The sequence below is a fragment of the Accipiter gentilis genome, chromosome 16 (assembly GCF_929443795.1).
Source record: "Accipiter gentilis chromosome 16, bAccGen1.1, whole genome shotgun sequence".
In the NCBI taxonomy this organism is placed as follows: Eukaryota; Metazoa; Chordata; class Aves; order Accipitriformes; family Accipitridae; genus Astur; species Astur gentilis.
In genome coordinates, this window is record NC_064895.1 from 694659 (window position 1) to 713416 (window position 18758).

At 58.7% G+C, this 18758-nt stretch overlaps 2 protein-coding genes across 8 annotated transcripts in view; both read right to left on the reverse strand.

Annotated features, from left to right (window-relative positions):
* Positions 1 to 14955, reverse strand: part of IKZF4 (IKAROS family zinc finger 4) — a 31387-nt gene extending 16432 nt beyond the window's left edge. For 2 of the 7 annotated variants that reach the window (XM_049818848.1, XM_049818845.1), the window contains exons 1-3: positions 10863 to 14566; positions 6703 to 6757; positions 200 to 304 (exon numbers count right to left, since the gene is read on the reverse strand). In XM_049818848.1, coding sequence (XP_049674805.1) covers positions 200 to 304; positions 6703 to 6757; positions 10863 to 10925 — 223 coding nt within the window. In that variant the 5' untranslated portion in view covers positions 10926 to 14566. Of the gene's footprint in view, positions 1 to 199; positions 305 to 2070; positions 2203 to 6702; positions 6758 to 10862; positions 14567 to 14830 lie in introns of those variants that run through there. The other 5 variants (XM_049818841.1, XM_049818842.1, XM_049818844.1 and 2 more) reach the window with 5 other exon arrangements.
* Positions 14956 to 15880: 925 nt separating this feature from the next.
* Positions 15881 to 18424, reverse strand: SUOX (sulfite oxidase). Its single transcript, XM_049818859.1, has 4 exons — positions 18353 to 18424; positions 18111 to 18153; positions 17874 to 18021; positions 15881 to 17385 (listed from the first exon to the last, which is right to left on the reverse strand). Exons 2-4 carry the CDS (start codon positions 18140 to 18142, stop codon positions 15955 to 15957), a joined length of 1611 nt encoding a protein of 536 aa, XP_049674816.1. The 5' UTR covers positions 18143 to 18153; positions 18353 to 18424; the 3' UTR covers positions 15881 to 15954.
* Positions 18425 to 18758: the final 334 nt, after the last annotated feature.

Here is an 18758-nt window from a genome sequence, read left to right on the forward strand (position 1 = left end):
CAGTAACCGGGCAGCTGCTCTGCACGGAGACCAAAGCAGGGTTTTATCCTCTTCGGTTGGAAAACAAAGAGTCAGACTCAGAGAGAAATCTGTCACAGCGGGAAGTCAAAATTTATGTCACGCCTGAGAGAGTGCAGGGTTTGGGGACAACACAGGCAGACCTTGGCATGGCTTTTTTCAGTTAAGTTGGCGTACTCACCACTGAGAGAGCGGCTCGGGGAGGAGTGCTGGCTGTTGGGTGTGCTCACCGTGGGTCCCACGATCGCCGAGCTGAACTCCTTCTCCAGAGAGGAATCCCCACTACCTTTGGGAGGAGGGAAACACAAGTGAGTGATGCCTGAAGCATGGCTTGTGGGCTCCCACTGGCTTCACCCCGCCAAGCCCTCTTCCCAGCACCTCTGCTTTGGAAGGGGGCTGCTGATGGGCCCTTCGGGGGGCTTGAGGACACAGCTTTTACCCCAACGACACTGTCTGCCACACACACCAGCACAGGATTAGACAGGAGCTTGGTGCTTTCTGGACCACAGTCCTCCAGCTGTGACCTCCTCAGACACAACAGCCCCAAGCCAGCATCCTGCCGATGGCAGCAGCATGCTTTGCTCAACTCGCTGGCTTGCAGAGAGGTTGCAGAAGGGGAAAGGGGTCGGCAGGCCATGCTGGAGGGCTCTGAGGGAGCTCTGGCTGGCACTGCAGTGAGGGGGCCAGGCCACCCCCCTGCACAAGCATCAATCCCCCACCGAAACAACCCGTGCCTTGATCTGCCAGGCTGAGCCCACTGCTCTGCCCAGGCAAGTGGGTCCCTTCACCAGGCACAGGGATTCCCCCTTCCCGACAGTCCCTATTGAACTGACAATTCCCAAGCAGATACTCACGTCCCTGGGAAGCCGAGCCCACCCTGGACAGACCCTTGCAGTCCCTGGAACCAGGCCCTTGCCCATTCACGCTGGAAAGCTAATTCAGCAATACAGCTGCCTACCAGGAGCAAGCCCAGATCACCTCGAGCCCATGGCATTTGCGCGGCAGGCTAGACTCATTTTTTCCCCGTCGGGGGCTAGCAGGTTTCTGTTCTGGCAAGACCTGCTGTCTGCCAGCGCACAGAAAACCCCCAGTACCCTGCCAGTCCTCCCCACCGCGCACCCAAGAGCTGGGCAGCTGCCTGCAGCGGCCGCTCCTCGGCGATGCTGTGGGGACGGGGACAGCGGAGTTTCACGATGGAAAGTGCAGAAGCTCCGTGAACGCCTTCAGCACAGCTGGGAATGTTATTTCTAAATACTTGCATCTGGAGAAACTCTTCTCTCGGTGCTCCCCGAGCCCAGTTCATCCCATTGTCTGATGACTACTGGGACGCTGAGCTCATCAGCCTCGCTGAGCATGGGAATCATTTATGGTAACTGCCCTCGGTGAGACAGCATCTTCTAAATCGCTGCTCGACTGACACCAAGCTGGGACACCCCAGCACCATCCTCACCCTCCCCAACTCCCTGCGGCAGCATTTTAAAGAGGTTTTCTTTCCTTCTGGGGTCACAGTGGGGAGACTTTGAGGACCTTTCCCTCTCCCCTCCCCACACTTTGGTAAGCCTGGCAAGCTGCTGCCAGCGAGTTTGAGTCACGCAAAGCCTACGTGCACTGCCAGCCACAGCAGAAGAGGTTAATGAGAAGGCTGAACAACGAGCCCGGTGGAGGAAAGCACCCTGCTGCCGAGAAGGAGCTAGCCCCACATTACTCTGCAGGCTGGGGGCACATCCTGAGGCCAAAAACCAAACAGCCGCTGTGTGGGGTGAGACTGACCCTCTCAAACGGTCTCGGTACATCACAAGCGGCATCCTGAGCCTACCTCACTCATATTCACATCCACGGGCATCTCGGGGGGGTCAGGCCTTTCCTTCCCTCTCCTCCCTGCCAGCACAGGGGATTTCAGACACCTATAAATCACCCTCCAGAGTCAGTCCCTCTGCCCAGCACAGCCCCCTGCACCCCTTCTCCTCTGCGCACAGAGAGCGAGCAGAGACGGCACCGAGTTATTTCAGGATCCTCCCCCCCGCCGCTCCCGTTTAACTCGCATTATTCTACCTTGCTGGAGATACCCTGGAGTGTTATCACAGCCAACTCCTTGGAAACAGCGCTGGAGCCCAGGCTGCGTGTGCATGTCTGCGTCGCTGGCAGGGCGCACGCAGCCACTCACCTTCCAGGAAGAGCAGATTCCTGGAAGCGAGGGAAACGACCGTCATTTTACAGTCAGGCGGCATGGCGAGCGGGAACCCGGGCTGTGCCTCTCCCCAGCTCGGGGACACACGGCTGTGGCCTTCAGAACGTACGGAGCTGCACCGAGCCAGCTGGGGATGATGCTCTAAGGAGGGAGAGGAGGGAGCAGGCAGGGGATGGGGGATCAGGGATGCTGCGGGATCTCTGCTCTGCCTTCACAAGGCAGCTGGCTGCCCGGGGGCTCAACGACCAGGCAGAGGACCTGAAATATCGTATCAGTGGGAAATACAGGATCCAGTGACCGGAGGGAGAACAGCATTGTCCCCAACATCAGCCTACAGTCAGCAATGGCTCATTTGGGCTCTGACCCTCTTGCATTGAAAAGGGATGGGGACACCAAAGCCTTGGTCCTCAGCTCCAGAAACTGAGCAAAACTGTCTCATATTAAACTCCTCCAGCCATCCGGTGTGTCCGGACCCAGAGCACACCAGAGCCAGGCAGCTCTGAAGCAGATGCTCAGCCCAGAAGACTGGCACTTCACACCTTCCCAGCACTCTGCATACACAAGCGTATCCATATCAAACAGCCAAAGCCCACAGTCACGACACATGAGACCACGGCCTCAAGTTGCAAGGATGTTTTTAGGCAGAGTTTCCAGGTGAGCTTACCTTGGCGTGCAGTTCCCGTCCTACAAAAAAAAACCCCTTTCTGGTCCCAGGTTTAACCCTGAAGATGTGATCAGGGCTCATTAACAAAGCATCCAGGTGATGCTGACAGCAGGAAGAGCCCCACTGCACTGTTTTACAACCTGTTCCCAGCTACTGCCAACCTCCGATGTACTGGAGAAAGGTTAAAAAACCCACACTAGAATTTAAGTTAAACATTAAGGAGAAAGAAGAAGTTAATTTCTCCTCGGTCCCTTCAAGCATAAAGGCAGGGCACAGCATCCCATTTTCAGCTCAAAGCTCAGCTCCTCTGCCAGCTAGCTTCATCCTCCAGATCCCAAAGGATCCTTCTTATCCCAAAGGATCCCCAATCTCCGTCTGACTGGAAGCACCAAGGGATAACTGAGCTGATCCTTGGCACCTAGCCCTCCCTGAAACAGGGGTCAGGCCAGCGCAAACCTTTGCACTGCCAAGAGCCTCTGCTCCCCTGGGAGGGATCGCTGTCAAACCCACGCAGAGCTGCACGGACGTCAGCCAGGACCCCCTCTGCCAGAAAATCACACACACACCCCACCAGGGACAGGGCTTTTCCCCTCCATGCAGCATGGGGTCTGACACTGGGACCCCCGATAACGGCTCCTGAGAGCGGCTCGGAGCCCCGGGAAGGTGGGCAGGCTGCCCGCCACCAACAGCAAGAGCTGAAGTACTATCCCACCCCTGGGAGCAACCAGCGCCTGGTTTCGACGGTCTCTCAGCAATTTCCCTCTCTGATAACTTTTCAGACTTGAGATTTCAGGAAATATTGGGTCACATTTCATTTGCTCTAAAAAAACAAATGGAAACCTGAACGTCAGGCAAGAGACAGTTCGTCTGTCTGTAGCCCAGTTATCCAAGGAGCTGAGAGCATTTAACCCTGTTCTCAGGTGACAGCACCCAAATAAAAGAGGGTAAAATGGAGGAGACCTGGGGTGTTTTGGGGACCGAAGCTGAGGCAGGAGGACAGCCTGAAAACTTCCCCTGTCTTCCATCAGCCTCTGACATGCACACACACAGGCAAAAGAAGCAGAGGCAGACCTCCAAGGGTGCTTGGCCATCCCAGGGAGCGAGGGAGGGCCAGATCCTGTGGGAAACTACAGTGGGACGGGGACCCAATCCCACCCTGTCCGCACAGGGCATCCTTGGTCTGAGATGAGGTGGCTGGTGAGGCTGCTCTGGTGCTTTCTTCTGCACGGAGCTGTGCTGGCTCGGACAGACCAAAGTGCTCAACCCTTCTTTACTATCTGCAAAATGGCAATGCTGCCCAGCACGCAGGACCAACACAAGCAAAGAGCAGCAAAGCCGTTATCTGCACGATCCAAATGCTGTTTCTTTGGGTTAAGCATCTACAGAAGGACTTACAGCCCAAGGAGGTGCCACCCGAGGAACCGGCGCGCAGCACGGAGAGGTCTCTTGCCCGCCTCCACCTTGTTCCTACCCCCTCTGTGGTAACGACTCTGTCTCTACCAGAGCTGTTTCAAAACTGACTTATTTTCCTGTGAAGAATTCAAAGGAGAAAAAGTATTTCACATTCACGAGGAGTTTCCGGGCTTTCGGTTACCTTGCTATTTGACGAACATGAACTTTTTCTTTTTTAAGAGTTCGTTTAATTAAACATATTTCACAGAAACAAGTTTCAAGAGCTCTGCTGTTTGTTTCCTCTAGTCATTTCAGATCCACAGCAGCTCAGCGACCCGAAGTGGCTAATTGGCAGGCCTTGACCCTGACGATTAGCAGATCTTCGTTAGGCCTGCTCTGACCCCCAGGCCAGGCAGATAGGCTGGGCAGCATAGGCTTTGCTCCACAAGTACCAGGGAACTCAAAAAAAAGAAAGTCCACCCTGGCCAGGACAGCCTGCAGAGCTGCTTTTCCCTTCTCCTGTCCTTTAACCGTTCCCCTCCCCTCCAAACTCCAGGAGCTGCTTAAACCTCAGATCCCCAGGACTTCCAGCACTGAAAGCTCACAGGCACCCCAAGAGGGATTCAGGCTGTGCCGAGGGAGATGGGCTTTTTCCGTTGCCTCTTTTTGGACCTTCTTTCTGGGCTGCAGCACCTCCACGCTTGCGGGGAATCATGGACCTGCCGCAGGGACCATGGGGAAAGGGGGGAGGCTTACCCATGGAACTCCCTGAGGAAAAGCAAAGCCACAGCTCTGCAGGCGACATGGACCTCCGCGCCGAGCACACCCACACACCCCCAAACTCTGCTGGAGGATGGCGGCGAGGGCCAGGGGGACGCGGTTCTGCTGAGCGGAAAGCTGAGCGAAGCTAAGAAAGCAGCCGCTTTCAGAAGGCAGCCGCCCTGGCACAGTGCGATCGGCCAGCTTCAGGGAAGCATTTTGTTATTTAGTGGAGACATTCTGGCAACTAAAACCCGAGCAGCAAACTGCAGTGAGTGCCTTGAGAAGAGCCAAGCGTCTAACCCAAGCAGGGATCCTCCGGGGATCGGAGGAAATCTTCATAGAAAGAAGGAGCACACAATAACTCTGAGGATGAACTTTGTCAGGACGTGCAACATGTAACGTGATTTATGCAAAGGGGCGTTGTGCAAGGTCCCCCGCGCAGCTCTGTCAATGCACCAAGTCCCGGCCACCGCAACCGCTCGTTAGAACAGCCGGGGTCCTCTCTCCCTTCCAATGCACTTCAACTTCTGACCTTCATCCCTGCTGAGCCATTCATCCCCAGCACCCCCCCCAGCTCCTTCAGCTCGCAGGGCTCGCGCAGAGACGTCCTCCTGCCTCTCATGTCGCTGGGGCCGGATGAGGTAATCGTGAGAGTTTCCTCTGGCTTTGCCTCTTCTAAATCTACATCAGGTCTTACTCTAATCCCCCACTTCTCCTGAGCAAAGATGGACAAACTGAGGCGTTTTCACACTGCAAACACCAGTCCCCCAGAGATAAGAACAAATCCCACCAAACCAGCTTTCACTTACAGCCCATACCAGCTGCAAGCCAGGTTTCTGCAGGCCACCAGATAATCTAAATCCCCCCAGTGCCACCAGGGTCCCCTCTGGAGATGGTCACTGGGGCTGCAACCCACTGCACAGCAGCTCCGGTTTGTGTGAACCCGATGGTTACAGAGCAGTCTGGCACACCAGCAGCTTCCAGCACCCAGACCTAGGCCAGCCCCACGCTGCCTCCCCCTCTCCCCACAGACATTTCATGGCTTTATGTCTGGAACTCAGCCTGGTTTTAATCTTAACGCACACCGATAGACAACAGCGCTGGACTTGGTGAGGCGCACAGCTGAGATCACCTGCGGGGGTCTTAAATATCGCACTGCTTCCAGTTGTGGGTTTGGCATCACGCATTCAGCGTACCAGAGCGTGGGACTAAACCACCCATTTCATGAGCACAGCCAGAAGCCCTGAAGGAATGACCAGACTCCCCAAGACCTTTCGGCACTGGGACTGCACAGCCATCACGGGAAATACATTTTCCTTTCGGCTTGCAGCTAGGGTTGAAACTTCACCTTCCGCTGGCATGCCAGCAGCCACCCACTGGCTCAGCAGGTGAAGACACAGGCACATAAACTTCAGCATAAACTACCAGGGCTCAGCCTAGGTACCGTTTTTTCAGTTAGCTGTTTATTCTGCCATGGGCTTTAACACTTCTCAGATACTTAATGAAACAGGCTGATGTTCTGAATACTGTTCCTCAAAGCTTAATCTGTGATGGCGACAGCAGCACAGCCTCGGGCAAAGCAGCCAAGCACAGGACAGTTTATACCCAGAGGATGAGACTGAGCACCTTAAAACGTTAGCAACCCAAAATAGCTGGCAAAAATCAAGAGCAGACGTACCAGATATGTAAGATCGTCCATTACAGTCTTCTATATCCATCGTTAAGGTACTTTGCTGAAAGAGAAAGCAGAGCTCAGTCAGAGTTAGCCTCCAGAAGCTGCTCAGACTCTCCTCCTCCAGTAAAACTGCCCAACAGCTTCTCGGAGCAGACGAGTTACTCTACCCCAAGTTCCTTTAAGGCTGCTTTGCAGCCCTGAGCTTAACACCGTCAACACCGACTTCACCATCAACCCCAGCAGACTACACTGATCCTCCCATATCTGAGCAGTACTTTCCAGGCACTCCTCTTGGAAAGTGAATGCCAACACCAGCAGCAAGCGGTGGTCCTGGCAGCAAAGCTGCGACGCTGCAGATGAACGCCACAGTAAACATGGAGGGTTTCATCCCCCCGCATGCAGACCACCATTACCGCTGCTCTGTGGCACGCGTGGGAAATGGTGTTAGCTCTTAAAGCCAAACCTGGGACATTTGGAGCAGGCAGAGACAGAGGAAGAGCAGCTGCCAGCTCCCCTGGGACAGCTGAGAGCTGGAGAGTCACCGGTCCAGAAGGACAGACAGCCACTGCCACAGCCCCAGGAAGCAAGGTGGGCCAGCAATTTGCTTCTCCCACTCTGGCAAGGGGCTGCTGCTGGGAACCGACGTGGTCACGCCAGACACTGCAGCAGGGCGATGAAGTCTTGAGCACGGGACGTGCATAGCCAAAGCACTTGTCTTCATTTTATCAATGAAAAGAATCGGGGCAACAAGACCGAATGCTAACGTACCACACTCTGCCGAGCAGCCTCGCAACAGCCTTTCCAACGACCACACCAAAATAAAAGGGAAATCTGCCTTATATTTTGCTGCTTGGCACCCCACGGAGATAATGAACATTTTATACATTCAAATGGCTTTTATTTGTCAATTACACTGGCTGTTTAAAAAACAAAATGAGCCCAGTTTTAGAAACAGGAGTTTTGCTGTTTAGGGCAGGCTCTAATTGGCAGTTGATAGGGTCGGAAACGGAGCGTTTGCTGCAGAGAACAATTAAAAAAAGCAGTAATTTGTGGAGATGAATCGTCTCCTTAAGAAGGAAAATCAACGTGATTTGCAGATTGTGAGCACACACAAGCAGCAGCAACGCTGTTCATTTCCCCCTCTGTTTCTTGAGCAGCTGATACATTGCAGACAGCGAGGCTTTCTAGGGGACTTTGGTACCTTTTCCAGGCTCAAAGAAATCAGTCGCTCCCTTCTGAGGGTGCTCCTTTTAAAAGCAGATTTTTAAACAATAACTGCTTCTTGAATGAACCAAGTTGTACAAGTCTTGCTCCTGGCAACACACCACTTGAGATATGTACAGATGTGGACAAGGCACATTAGGCTGGGCTTATCACCCCATCGGACCTGATGACTTGCTTGATGTTAATTAAGAAGAAATGCTCCCACCGTGCTCCACTTAACTGCAGACCTCACACAGGGGCTCGCTGCTTTTGGGGAGGCTTTCACCAGCTGAAAGTATACCAGTATACACCCAATCCAGCCCAGCGATACCCTGTGGCAGGTCCCACCCAGGGTGTTTTTCCAGCTGTCCCCGTGCGGTTTGGTGACAGGCCAGCGAGGCGACAAGCCCCCCTCCATCACTGGTACCCAGGATCCTGGTGCTGCAGGTCCCGAAGCCTGACCGGGGAGATGGAGACACCCGGTTCCAATCTCCCCGTCAGCAGCAGGATGCAGACTCCCAGACCTGCTCCAAATCTGCACGTAAAAAGTGCCTCGTATCCCGGGCTGCCACAGGTACCGTGGGAATTACATTGGTTATAGGGGCTGTGCAGAATAAGGAAGCACATGGGCTAGTGCCGTAACACCTCCGCTATTCCCTTCCCTGCCATCTGTGTCACCCAGACGGAGGAGGACACCCTGGCATGGATGGCAGTCTCCCAGCCTGGGCAGCGAAGGAAAAGCCAAGCACTTCAGAGTTCCCCTTCCCACCCCATGGTGGCCGTTAATTTCATGAAATGAAAATAATTTAGGTTGAAATCTCTCTCTCAAGCACTGGGTTACACAGGAACTGTGGTTTAAAATGCATCCTGCGGCTTTATTTTTGTTGAACTCGTAATTTTGCTTTTCTGCGTTACGCACACCCGCTCAGAGATCTGTCTGCTTTGCACAAAGGGCACAGCAACACGCTAATAAAAATCAATTTTATTTAGAAAGCCCTTTCTCTCCTGCACTCTGCAGAAGCCCTTGAAAATACGAAATTAAACAAACAAACAAGCACCAAGTGATGGTCCGACGCACACCACAGGTGAATGCACAGCATGGAAAGCTGCCAGCATCGCCTCCCCCCTCCCCAAACCCCTTGCCAACTCCCAGGGACCCGTCCCACCCCAAGCTCGTGGCTGAGGCCAGGGACAAGCAGGACCCCGGTGTCCTCCCTAAACCACAGGCAGCAGACAGCGAGGAGTGAGAACGAGAAATTAATTTCCCTCAAAGTAATCAGCTAATAATCAGCCAAACACAACTGAGTTGAGGAGCCAGTTCTGTAACTCCTACTTCCTACTCATGCACACGGTCTCATTAATGTTAACGGAATGATGTGCAATAAAAGAGATTGATTCCTCGCTCCTTTGTATTTTAAAAGAGGACCCAGAGAAAAACATTGGGAGCGTTTCAGGAGCCCCGAGCCACGTGTCAGCAGTTATTTTCCTTAATTTTGGCTGAGCGTGAGGCCTTCGCAAGCAGGAATTGCAATTTACAAAATTGCAAATTAAAAAAAGCACCTAGCTCACAAGAACCTACAGCTCTGCAGTAACAATGGCCCATAATTAACCTTTGGCTAGAAAACGGTTCTGTGTGTCGTTTGTTCCCAGAGTCCTTTTAATTTTGAAAAGCACCGCAAAAAGGCTGTGCAGCCGGACTGGCAAAACCCCATGTCACAGACTGGGTGAAAACACATCCCCGGGAGAAAGGGGTTGCTTCCAAGGACTCTGCTTTGGCTCGTCCCCGCTCGGTGCCGGCACAACAGGGAGCGACACCAGCTGCCTCCAAGCTCCCCCTCAGCACCACTAACAGCCGCCCTCCATCTCCACAAAGAAGGGCAACCCCTCACCAATCCCCCTCAGAGCACAGCCCCAGCCCGCAGCACGGCGTTCATCCTCTCTCCAGAGGGAGGTCTGGGTCAGGCAGCGTGGCAAGGACCCGGACTGGGGACAAACCTCCACGCTTTGGACCATCAAGCGCAGAGAGCACGTCTCCGTCTCTGGACTTTCCTCCCAGCTTTCAGGTGTGATTGTCAACTTGGGAATTGGAGAGAGAAGCGCACTAAAATTAGAGCAGAGTGCCTTCAGTGCTGCTTGATGCTCTCCTCCCCTCTGAAATAAGGGCTTTTCCCCAAGTGGCAACACTCAAGGGGAAAAAAAAAAAAAAAAAAAAGTCCTCAGAACTAGCCCAATTTAAAAAAACCTCCATTTCAGCATGATGCAATTTGTGAATGTCCTTTGCACTAATAACAAGAGGCTTCTTAAGAAGGCCAGGCCTGGGTGACCCTCCTGCACCGGGAGGAGGGCCGGGGCATTGCTTATTCCTGGGATAGCAGAAATATCCCAGAGATGGGAAAAGTCTCTTAGATCCCACCCAGCCCAGCGCGCCGGCTGCTTCCACACACCCTCCAAAGCAGGGCTCCCATCAGCTCCCTCTGGAGCCCGTTTTAACCCCTATTACCCTTGCAGTTGTTAGGAAAGCCACCCTATTTTCTTCCCCTCTTAATTTCTCCCCAGTGCTTCTGGTTATACCTCCAGATCTGTGAAATGACTCCTAACACTCAGCACCAGCAGCGAAACACTTCTCCACCTCCAGACGCCACGATGGCAGGAAAAGACACTCCAGCCCAATTACACCAATATTATTTTTAAGATTACAACATCAGCCCCCACAGAGGGTAAATACACAGCTCCTGCCAGACTCGAACAGAAACAAGCCAGAAATGTCAAAACCCTTCAGTCTGCCCCGTTTCTCTGCTGGTCCAGCAGCATGGCTTGCAGGCAGGGATTGCTTCCCGAGAGGCGCCCCGTGCGCAGACACCCAGGTCCCAGCCTTCTTCAGCTTCTTCTACACCAAACACCTCCCAAACACCACCGCATCTCTCTCTGTAGTGAGGTTTGCCTCCCGTCTCCCCGCTGACCTGCTGCGGGACAGCTCGGCTCGGTGCTGGCAAGACCGGCATCACCATAAGCACCGAGCCCATGGCGAGAAGAGAAGTGGCACATGCAGGGGGAAGACATGCTCGGGGCAAACATCTTCAGGCCTCCTGTCGCGGTAAGAATTAGTAAGCGCTGTAAAGGTCCCCGCAGTTTCTTTTTCCCAACCATTGTTTCCATTAGCTGCCATTTATTTTCCAACATGAGGACTTTTTTTCCACCTTTGCTGCAAACAGAAGCTCGCTGAAGAAACCATCTGCTCAAAAAACCCAAAAGTTTGTGTCACTGGAAACACTTCAAAACCCAGCGAAGGGGAAAGCCTTGCTTTCATGGAGAACCCCCCCATCCTGCAAGCGTCCCCGATTTCAATGCAGAGAAAGCAGCTCTGCTGCGTGTCTGCTGTCACTGGGGAAGACCCTGGCTCAAGCTGTTCAACAGAGGCAGAAGTGAACGGAGCTGCCTTTCAAAAGCAAAAATTAAAGGGTTGTAACATGTTTTATGCATTATAAAGTAGTTGCCATTGTTTCCATATTTTGAAATATATTATTAAATAAGATGAAGCGTCATTGCTAAAAAAAAGTGATTTAGTGCAATGCTGCGGCTGGAGGACAGCAGCTGACAGCTCCTCACCGCTGAGCTGGGGAGAGATGAGACCCTTCGTCTCCTCCGACATTTACAATCAAGGCTACAGTGGAGCGAAGCAACACTGTGCAGCGCTGGTGGGAGAGAGGCAACAGGAATACTCTTAGGTTACTGCTTTAGGGATGGGAAGAAAAACTTCCTACACCCCACTGCTAAGAACTGACGCTGGGGCTAGTCACACCAGCAGAGCTGACGCGGCCACTGCAGCTGTCTGCATGAGCCCGGCCTCGCAGCGGGGTCCTAAACTACAAAGATGGGTCTGATATCATCCCCTGTGACCTCACAGGGTATTGACTGGAGACCATCTCCTAGAGAACACCTGTACTTCAGGTGCCTTAACCCAAGAACTGAGCAAGCATGGCTGCAATTTCTGTCCTTTTTATAAATAAAACAGCGGAAGAGAGAGAAAACCCTCTGAGGATCCAGACCAGTGACTGAAGCAAGGTCCAGCAGTGGGCAGGTGAGATGCCAAGTGCTGTCTCCCATCGAAGCAGGGATGTTATTTGTCACTAATATTCACCGCCTAGAGAAGCTCCTCCCCGCTGGAACTGCTCCTAACGCTAACACGACAGGACACGAGCCTTGCCTGCTCATTGACATAAATTCATTTAAAAGCCTGCTGACGGAAAAAGCACTATAAACCAGCACAGTGTAAAATGTAAAATTCCTCATCTTAAACACGCTCCCGAGATTCAGCGACTTCAGCGAAGTTTTAATTCAAAGCAAACCGAGGGCCGTCTTCTGCCATGTCTTTGTTCAGCATCTAAACCCGTGTTGTGCCCTCTGGGCATCACCACAACATGGATAAATAATAACCGTAAGCAATGACGCTGAGCCTACAAAAGATGAAAAGACGTTTCAGGAGACTGCCCCGGCAGCGAAAGCAGGCAAGAGAAGTTCCTTCTTCAGCGCTTACTTGGATGGACAGACAGTAACAGACAGCAGGAAAGATGCCCTGGCCTTTAGGAAGCAAAGCCGTGCTGCACTTTCAACACTATCATTTGCAGCCCAACTTCCCTAACGACGCTCACGCGCGTTTTAAGTGGAACTGATCCACTGAGAGCGGAGAAAAATTAATCCTCTGCTGGATGCTCCCTCCTCGCGCCCGTCCTGGTCCTCTGCCCTCGGATAACCCCGCTCCGTCCTCGGGCGCAGAGACCACGTCGGCCCCCTCCGTTCCCGTAATTCCCCTCGGGAGCAAAAGCCACTGCTGTGCAAACAGAACCGACGCTCCGGAGCCCTACAGATCGCTGGCTCCCCAGCTCCTCCGAACACTGACACCTTCACAAGGGCTCCCGAGCCCTGTCTGTCACGTCGGCTCTTTGAGGCCGCTCAGGTTTCCTTGAGTCCTTGAAAGCACAAGCCAAGATGAGGCCAAAAATCATTATCCCGTCCCTGCCAGCTCTGCCGCAGGACACAGCTCACCCTTCCCCACTGCCCCCCCCGCCCCAGGCACAGCCTTCGCCTGAGCCGAGGGGCACGGGGTGCGACCCGGCAGATGCAGACGCTCCCTATTTTGTCCAAACCGGGACCACGATATGTGGCAGGAAGGTATCTGCGAGCTTCTCCTGGACAACACTGCCCTCGCCCCATGGACACCAGCCTCGCCGGCACAAAGCACAGCACAGGGACGCTGACTGTCCAAAGCGCCGGTACCCGAGGAAGTCCTCCTGTTCTCGCAGCGCAGGCCCCACGTACCCAGGAGCTGAGCAACCATGAGCAGAGACAAGTTTACAGCCGGGCTGCCAGCAGCAGCTTCAGCCCAAGAGCTTCCCCAGAGCCGCCACTGCCTTTTCCCATGCTCCAGGGTCTCTGGGTCCCCTTCGGCAATCCCTGCAGGGGCACCGGGTGCCAGGGCAGGGCATCGGCACAAAGCCCCTGTTTGGGACTGATGACAAATGCATTCTTGCTCTCTACCAGCAAAACGAGTCAGTCGTTGGCACCGCAGCTTCTCGTCAGGAGGGGTTCAACAGGAACGGAGCCAGACAGCACCTGGGACGCTTTAGGGAACTTGTACCCCCTCTCTGCTCCTCCCCGCAGGCTCCGTGGAGCTGCCGGAGCCACGCGCTGCCTGTCCTGGTGCCCCCCCCGCACAGGGGGGGAGAACAGCGCAGCCCCTCCTGCCCGGGGAAACTCTCCAGAGCTGTTGCGGAATCGGTAAGGGGAGGGCAGAGGGGAGTACTGGGGGACACCGGCTGGGCAACATAAAAACAGGGAGCGAACCCTGCATCTGAGCATCCCCGTTGCACAACCAAAGAGGAGGCTCCAGCATTTACAGGCTGGTTGGGAAAACTCTGCTTGGAGCCAACAGCTTCACCCGAAAAGCGGCACCCGCAGCAACCTTGACCCCGGAGCCACTGGCACAGGTATGTTACAGAAGGATAAAAGCGCTCAGAAGAGGCTCACCCTAAATCCCCAAAGCGACATCCTCCAAAACACCTCTCGCAAAACCTGACATTCCAAAAACAGAGGGGGAGAAGGGAGGGGAGGGAAACGATCCCAAACACGGAGGGAGGGATCCCTCCACAGAAGAGGGACGCAGAAGAGGCAGAAGAACTTTGGCAGGGCTCCCCACGCCCAGGGCTGCAGCAGCCCTGAACACCATCCCTCCGGTGAAGCCCCTTGTCTCCCAGAAACGTCATTTCACTGACCGCACTGCTCCAGCATCGAGGTGGGGTCCCCCCCATGCTCCCCACAGCCGGGTCCCAGCCAGGGAAGTGAGGTTCCTCTAGCCCCCTCATCCTCCGGAGTGGCCCAAGTTTCAGGACTGCACCCGTGCAAGGAGGGACCCCCCAGCATCCTGGACCGGCTCCGGACCCTCAGCTGTCCTGGGGAAAGGGGCTCAGGGAAGATTTCGGGGCCCACCCCGCGGTACAGCCCCTGGCACCTGCCGCCACAGCAGCACCCCCGCGGGGGGGCTTCACACCTCCCCCAAACGCCTCCTGCTCCCTGTCCCCCCCCGAAGGTACAGACCCCACTCAAAACCGCGACACCCACCCCCTCCGCGAGACACGAGCCCATCGCAGGCGGACACCCCCAGGCAAGAGCTCACGCTCCCCCCACTCCAAGCCAGTCCCCCCCTCAGAAGAGACCCCCGCCACCTCCCCCCCCCCCCCAGCTTAACCCACAGCCCCAACTACCCCCCATCACCCCCCACCCCACACAGTCGTGTGTCCCCCCAACCTAGTCACAGCCCCCTCCCCCAGCCCGATCACTCCCACCCCCTGACAGGACCCCCCCCCCGCCCCGGACAGCGGCCCCGGCCCAGCTGTTCCCCCCCCCCCCCCCCTCGACAGCCCCCCCCTCTCACCGGCGGGGCTCGGGAAGGGGCCCCCCCGGCCCGGCCCGGCCACGGGGGGTGGGGGAGCGGCGGGGGGGGGGGGGGGTCAGGGACTCGGCGGCGGCGGCGGCTCCATCGGCGGCGGCTTCACCTGAGGAGGGCCCGGGCCCCCCCGCCCGCCCCGAGCCACTTCCGGCCCCCGCGCGCAGCCAGGCCGCGCAGCCGAACGCCGACGCCCTCGAGCCGCCGGGAGGTGGGGGGGCGGGGGGGGCGCCGCGCTGCCGCCATGGGCCGGCACGGGGGGCTCAGCCGAGCGCCGGCGCATCGAGCGACCGCCGGCTACTCAGGGAGGGGCAGCGGAGCGCCGAGGCGGAGCGGAGAGCGACGAGGGCATCGATGGGCCCGGGGACGGGGTGGGGGGGTGTGAGCGGGGGCGATAATCGATAGCCGATAGCCAGTAATCGATAACCGATACGGCGGGGATGGGATCACGGGACGGGAACGGCTACGCACCGAGAGGTACCGGGACCCCCCCCCCTCCCCTGGGCTCACTGGGACCCCCCCCAGGAGACCACCCGGGGTCGCCCGAGAGCGGCCCCAAGGGGCCCGGTACCGGGGGGGGTGGGGTGTGGGGGGTGCCCCTGGGGCCAGGGGGTCCCCTCGGGGCAGGGAGGCCGTAGGGCCGGGGGTCCGTAGGGTCAGGAGGGCTGGGGGTCTGTACAGGTCCTGGGGGGGGAGTGGGGGGTCCCATAGGGAGGCTGTAGGGTCCGGCGGGGGGGGGGTGGGGGGGGTGCCGGGGGCTGGAGGGTCACGGCATGAATCCCATAGGGTGGGGGTGTTCCCAGAGGGTCAGGGGGTCCCATAGGGTCAGGGAGTTATAGTTATACAGGGTCACGGGGTCCCAGGGTCACCTGGGGACAGAGGGGTCCCACAGCAGAGGGGCAGCTGGTCTGTAGGGCTGTGGGGGGCTGTGGGGGTCCCTCAGGGCCACCCCCTCCACCCCCCCCAATTCCCGCTTTGGCGGCACAGCCCCAGGAAACGGCCGAGTCCATAAAACTGCGCAATCTTTATGGAGCCACTTTCACACGTCGGGGGCTGTAAAAAGCGGCGACCTTTGAGCGGCCGCGGGCGAGCGGGGAAAGCTGCCGGGACGGTCAGCGGCTGACGGTGACGTGGACGCGGTGCCAGGCGTTGCTGAGGACCCCGCGCAGGTTCCAAATGGGCGCCACGGTGTCGGGCTGCACGTTGTAGCTGCCGTCCACCGCCTTGCAGATGATCTCCAGGTCGGCACCCGCCGTCACCGGCGCCTGCAGCTCCCACAGCGCCCAGGCCCAGGCGCGCCCCGGCACCGGTCGCTCGCCCGTCAACCGCGCCACCCGCCAGGTCCGGCCGCCGTCCAGCGAGACGTCCACCCGCACCACCTCCCGCCCACCCCCGCTCCAGGCGTAGCCCTTCACCGTCAGCTCCCCCTCCGGCACCGCCGCGCCGGGGCGCGGGTGGGTGATGGCCGACTGCACCGGCAGCTCCTGGATGGCGGGCGCCGTCGTGTAGTCCACCGTGTCCCAGTCCACAGAGGGGGAGAAGCCCTTGTAGTCGTTCCGCTGCCAGTGGCTGGGGCTCTCGGTTGGGCTGACGGCCACGCGCTGCAGCCACTTGACACTGCGGGCGCCCACCACGCCAGGCACCACCACGCGCAGGGGGAAGCCATGGTCACGGGGCAGCTCCTCGCCGTTCATCTCGTAGGCCAGCAGCACGTCGGCAGCTGGGCTGACGGCACGGCCGTAGGGGATGGAAGCGCCGTAGGGGGCCCCTGCGGCGTCAGCGTCCAGCCCCTCGAAGCAGACGTGCCACTCGCCCTCCCGCTCCTCGCTGAAGCCGGCGTCCAGCAGGACGTCGCGCAGCCGCACGCCGCCCCAGCGGGCCGTGCTGATGGCCCCAATGTCCCATGCCAGCCCCTTGACGGGGCGGACGCGGCTCATTTCGGATCGGCGGTTGCCAGCGCACTGCAGCGTGGCCGTCACTTCGTGCTTGGGGAAGCGGCTGCGCAGCTCGGCCAGTGACAGCGAGAGCACCCGACCCCCCGGCCCCTCCACCCGCAGCCGGTAAGAGCTGGGATCCACCGCCGGCACCGGCAGGTGGTTGCGGGTGAAGAAGAGCTCGTTGGGCGTCAGGAAGCGCTCGGCCAGCAGTTCCGCCGGTGGCTCCGCATTAAACGGCTTCTGGCTGTTGACCCGCAGCCCGGGGTGCCGGGGGGGGTCCCCGGCGAAGGGGTCCTGGGTGGCGTCGGGGGCCGGCGGTGCCTCCTCGGGGCTCAGCTCCCCCACCTTGTACTCCCGCAGCAGCTCCAGGACGTGGGGCTGGCTGTGGACGGCGTAGAGGGCCCAGAAGGGTTCCAGGGCCCCACCGGCTGCCAGCAGCACCTTGTCGGCCCCGCCGGGGTGCAGCTCCACGAAGTCGGTGACGTCGAAGACCTCGGTGCCATGGGTCACCCAGATGCGGTCCTGGGGGGAGCGGTGCCGCCCCACCTCCTCCCGCGTGTACAGGGGGTAACGGGGGACGGGGGTGGCCTGGGCCGCCTGGGCACCCTGGGGGACCCCAGCCCTGTCAGTGGGGAATGCTGCACCTGATGCCCCCTCCCCAGGGCGGGGGGGTGCCCCCATTCCACCCCCTGCCCATGGCAGAACCCTGGGGTCTCCCCCCAGAACCGGCACCCCAGTGCGGTGACTTGCAGCTGGTGGGGGGGGGGGGATGTGGCACCCCCAGCCCCCCCCCCCCCCCCAGCTGGACCCTGCTGTCCCCATCCCAGAGAGGCACCAGGGGACGGGGTGTCCCGGAGGATCCAGGCATCGCGGTGCTGCCCCCCCGCCGGGGGACTCAGCCCCCCCCCGCTATCCACATCCCAGAAAAGGACCCAGGAGCATACCCCCCCTCCCCGGAGGGCCATCCCGGTGCTGCCCTCCCGGGACCCAGCACCTCCCCGCCGGTGCCGGGACCTCACCGTTCCGGTGCTTCTCCCCCCCCCCCCCCCCCCCCCCCTCCCACCGCCGGTGTCCCCCGCCCCGTTCCCGCTCACCCTCCTCCGCCGCTCTCCGTAGGCCAGGACAGCTCCGAGGCCCAGCAACGCCGCCAGAACCGGGGCCGCCCCCCGGCGTCCCCCCGCGGTCGGGCTACTGGGGGGCAACCGGGAGCATCCGCGGCGGGGCAGCGGCAGCGGCGGGAGCCTGCGGGGAGAGCGGAGCTGACACCGGCCCGGGGGCGATGGGGAGGCGGCACCGGGGTCTGCGGGGACCCCCGACGGGGCCGTACCTACCTGCGCCCGGCGACGGCTCGGAGCAGCAGCATCGCGGCGGTACCTGGACGGGAGAGAGTGGCTGGGGCGGGCACCGGACACCGGGCCCCGTTACCGGGAACCGGTAGCGGGTGAAGCTTCCCATGGCCCCGGGGGAAAGCGGGCACCAGGGACCTGCGTGCGGCATCTCCGCTCCTCCCCGTCTCCTCGCTCCGGTTCCCCCCCCAAGCCCCATCCTGGTCCCGGTTCACCCCGCCGCGCACCTGCGTTGCGGCTCCGGTAGCGCGACCTCCCGCCCGTCTCTGCCTCTTTAAGAGAGGGGCGATGGGCGTGGCCTCAAGGGGAGGGGGACGAGCCCTCCGGCCACGCCCCCTCCCGGGGCAGCAGGGGGGCTGCGTGGGCGTGGCTTCGACCTCAACGGTTGGAGGGGTCCACCGCCCTTAAAGGGGCAACTTAAAGGGGCAACGGCCGGTCAGATTTAAAGGGCCAGCGGGACCACCGGTTGCCCACCGCCGGCCCCGACTTTTCCCCGTAGGCAACCGGGGTCAGGCCCGCTCCTACCACCCCCCCCCCCCGCCCCGGGGGCCACCGCCCAGCTGGCAGCTCTGATAAGTGTTATCAGGGCAGGGCTGGGGCCTCACACCGGTTGTTGGCACCGGGCAGGAGCCG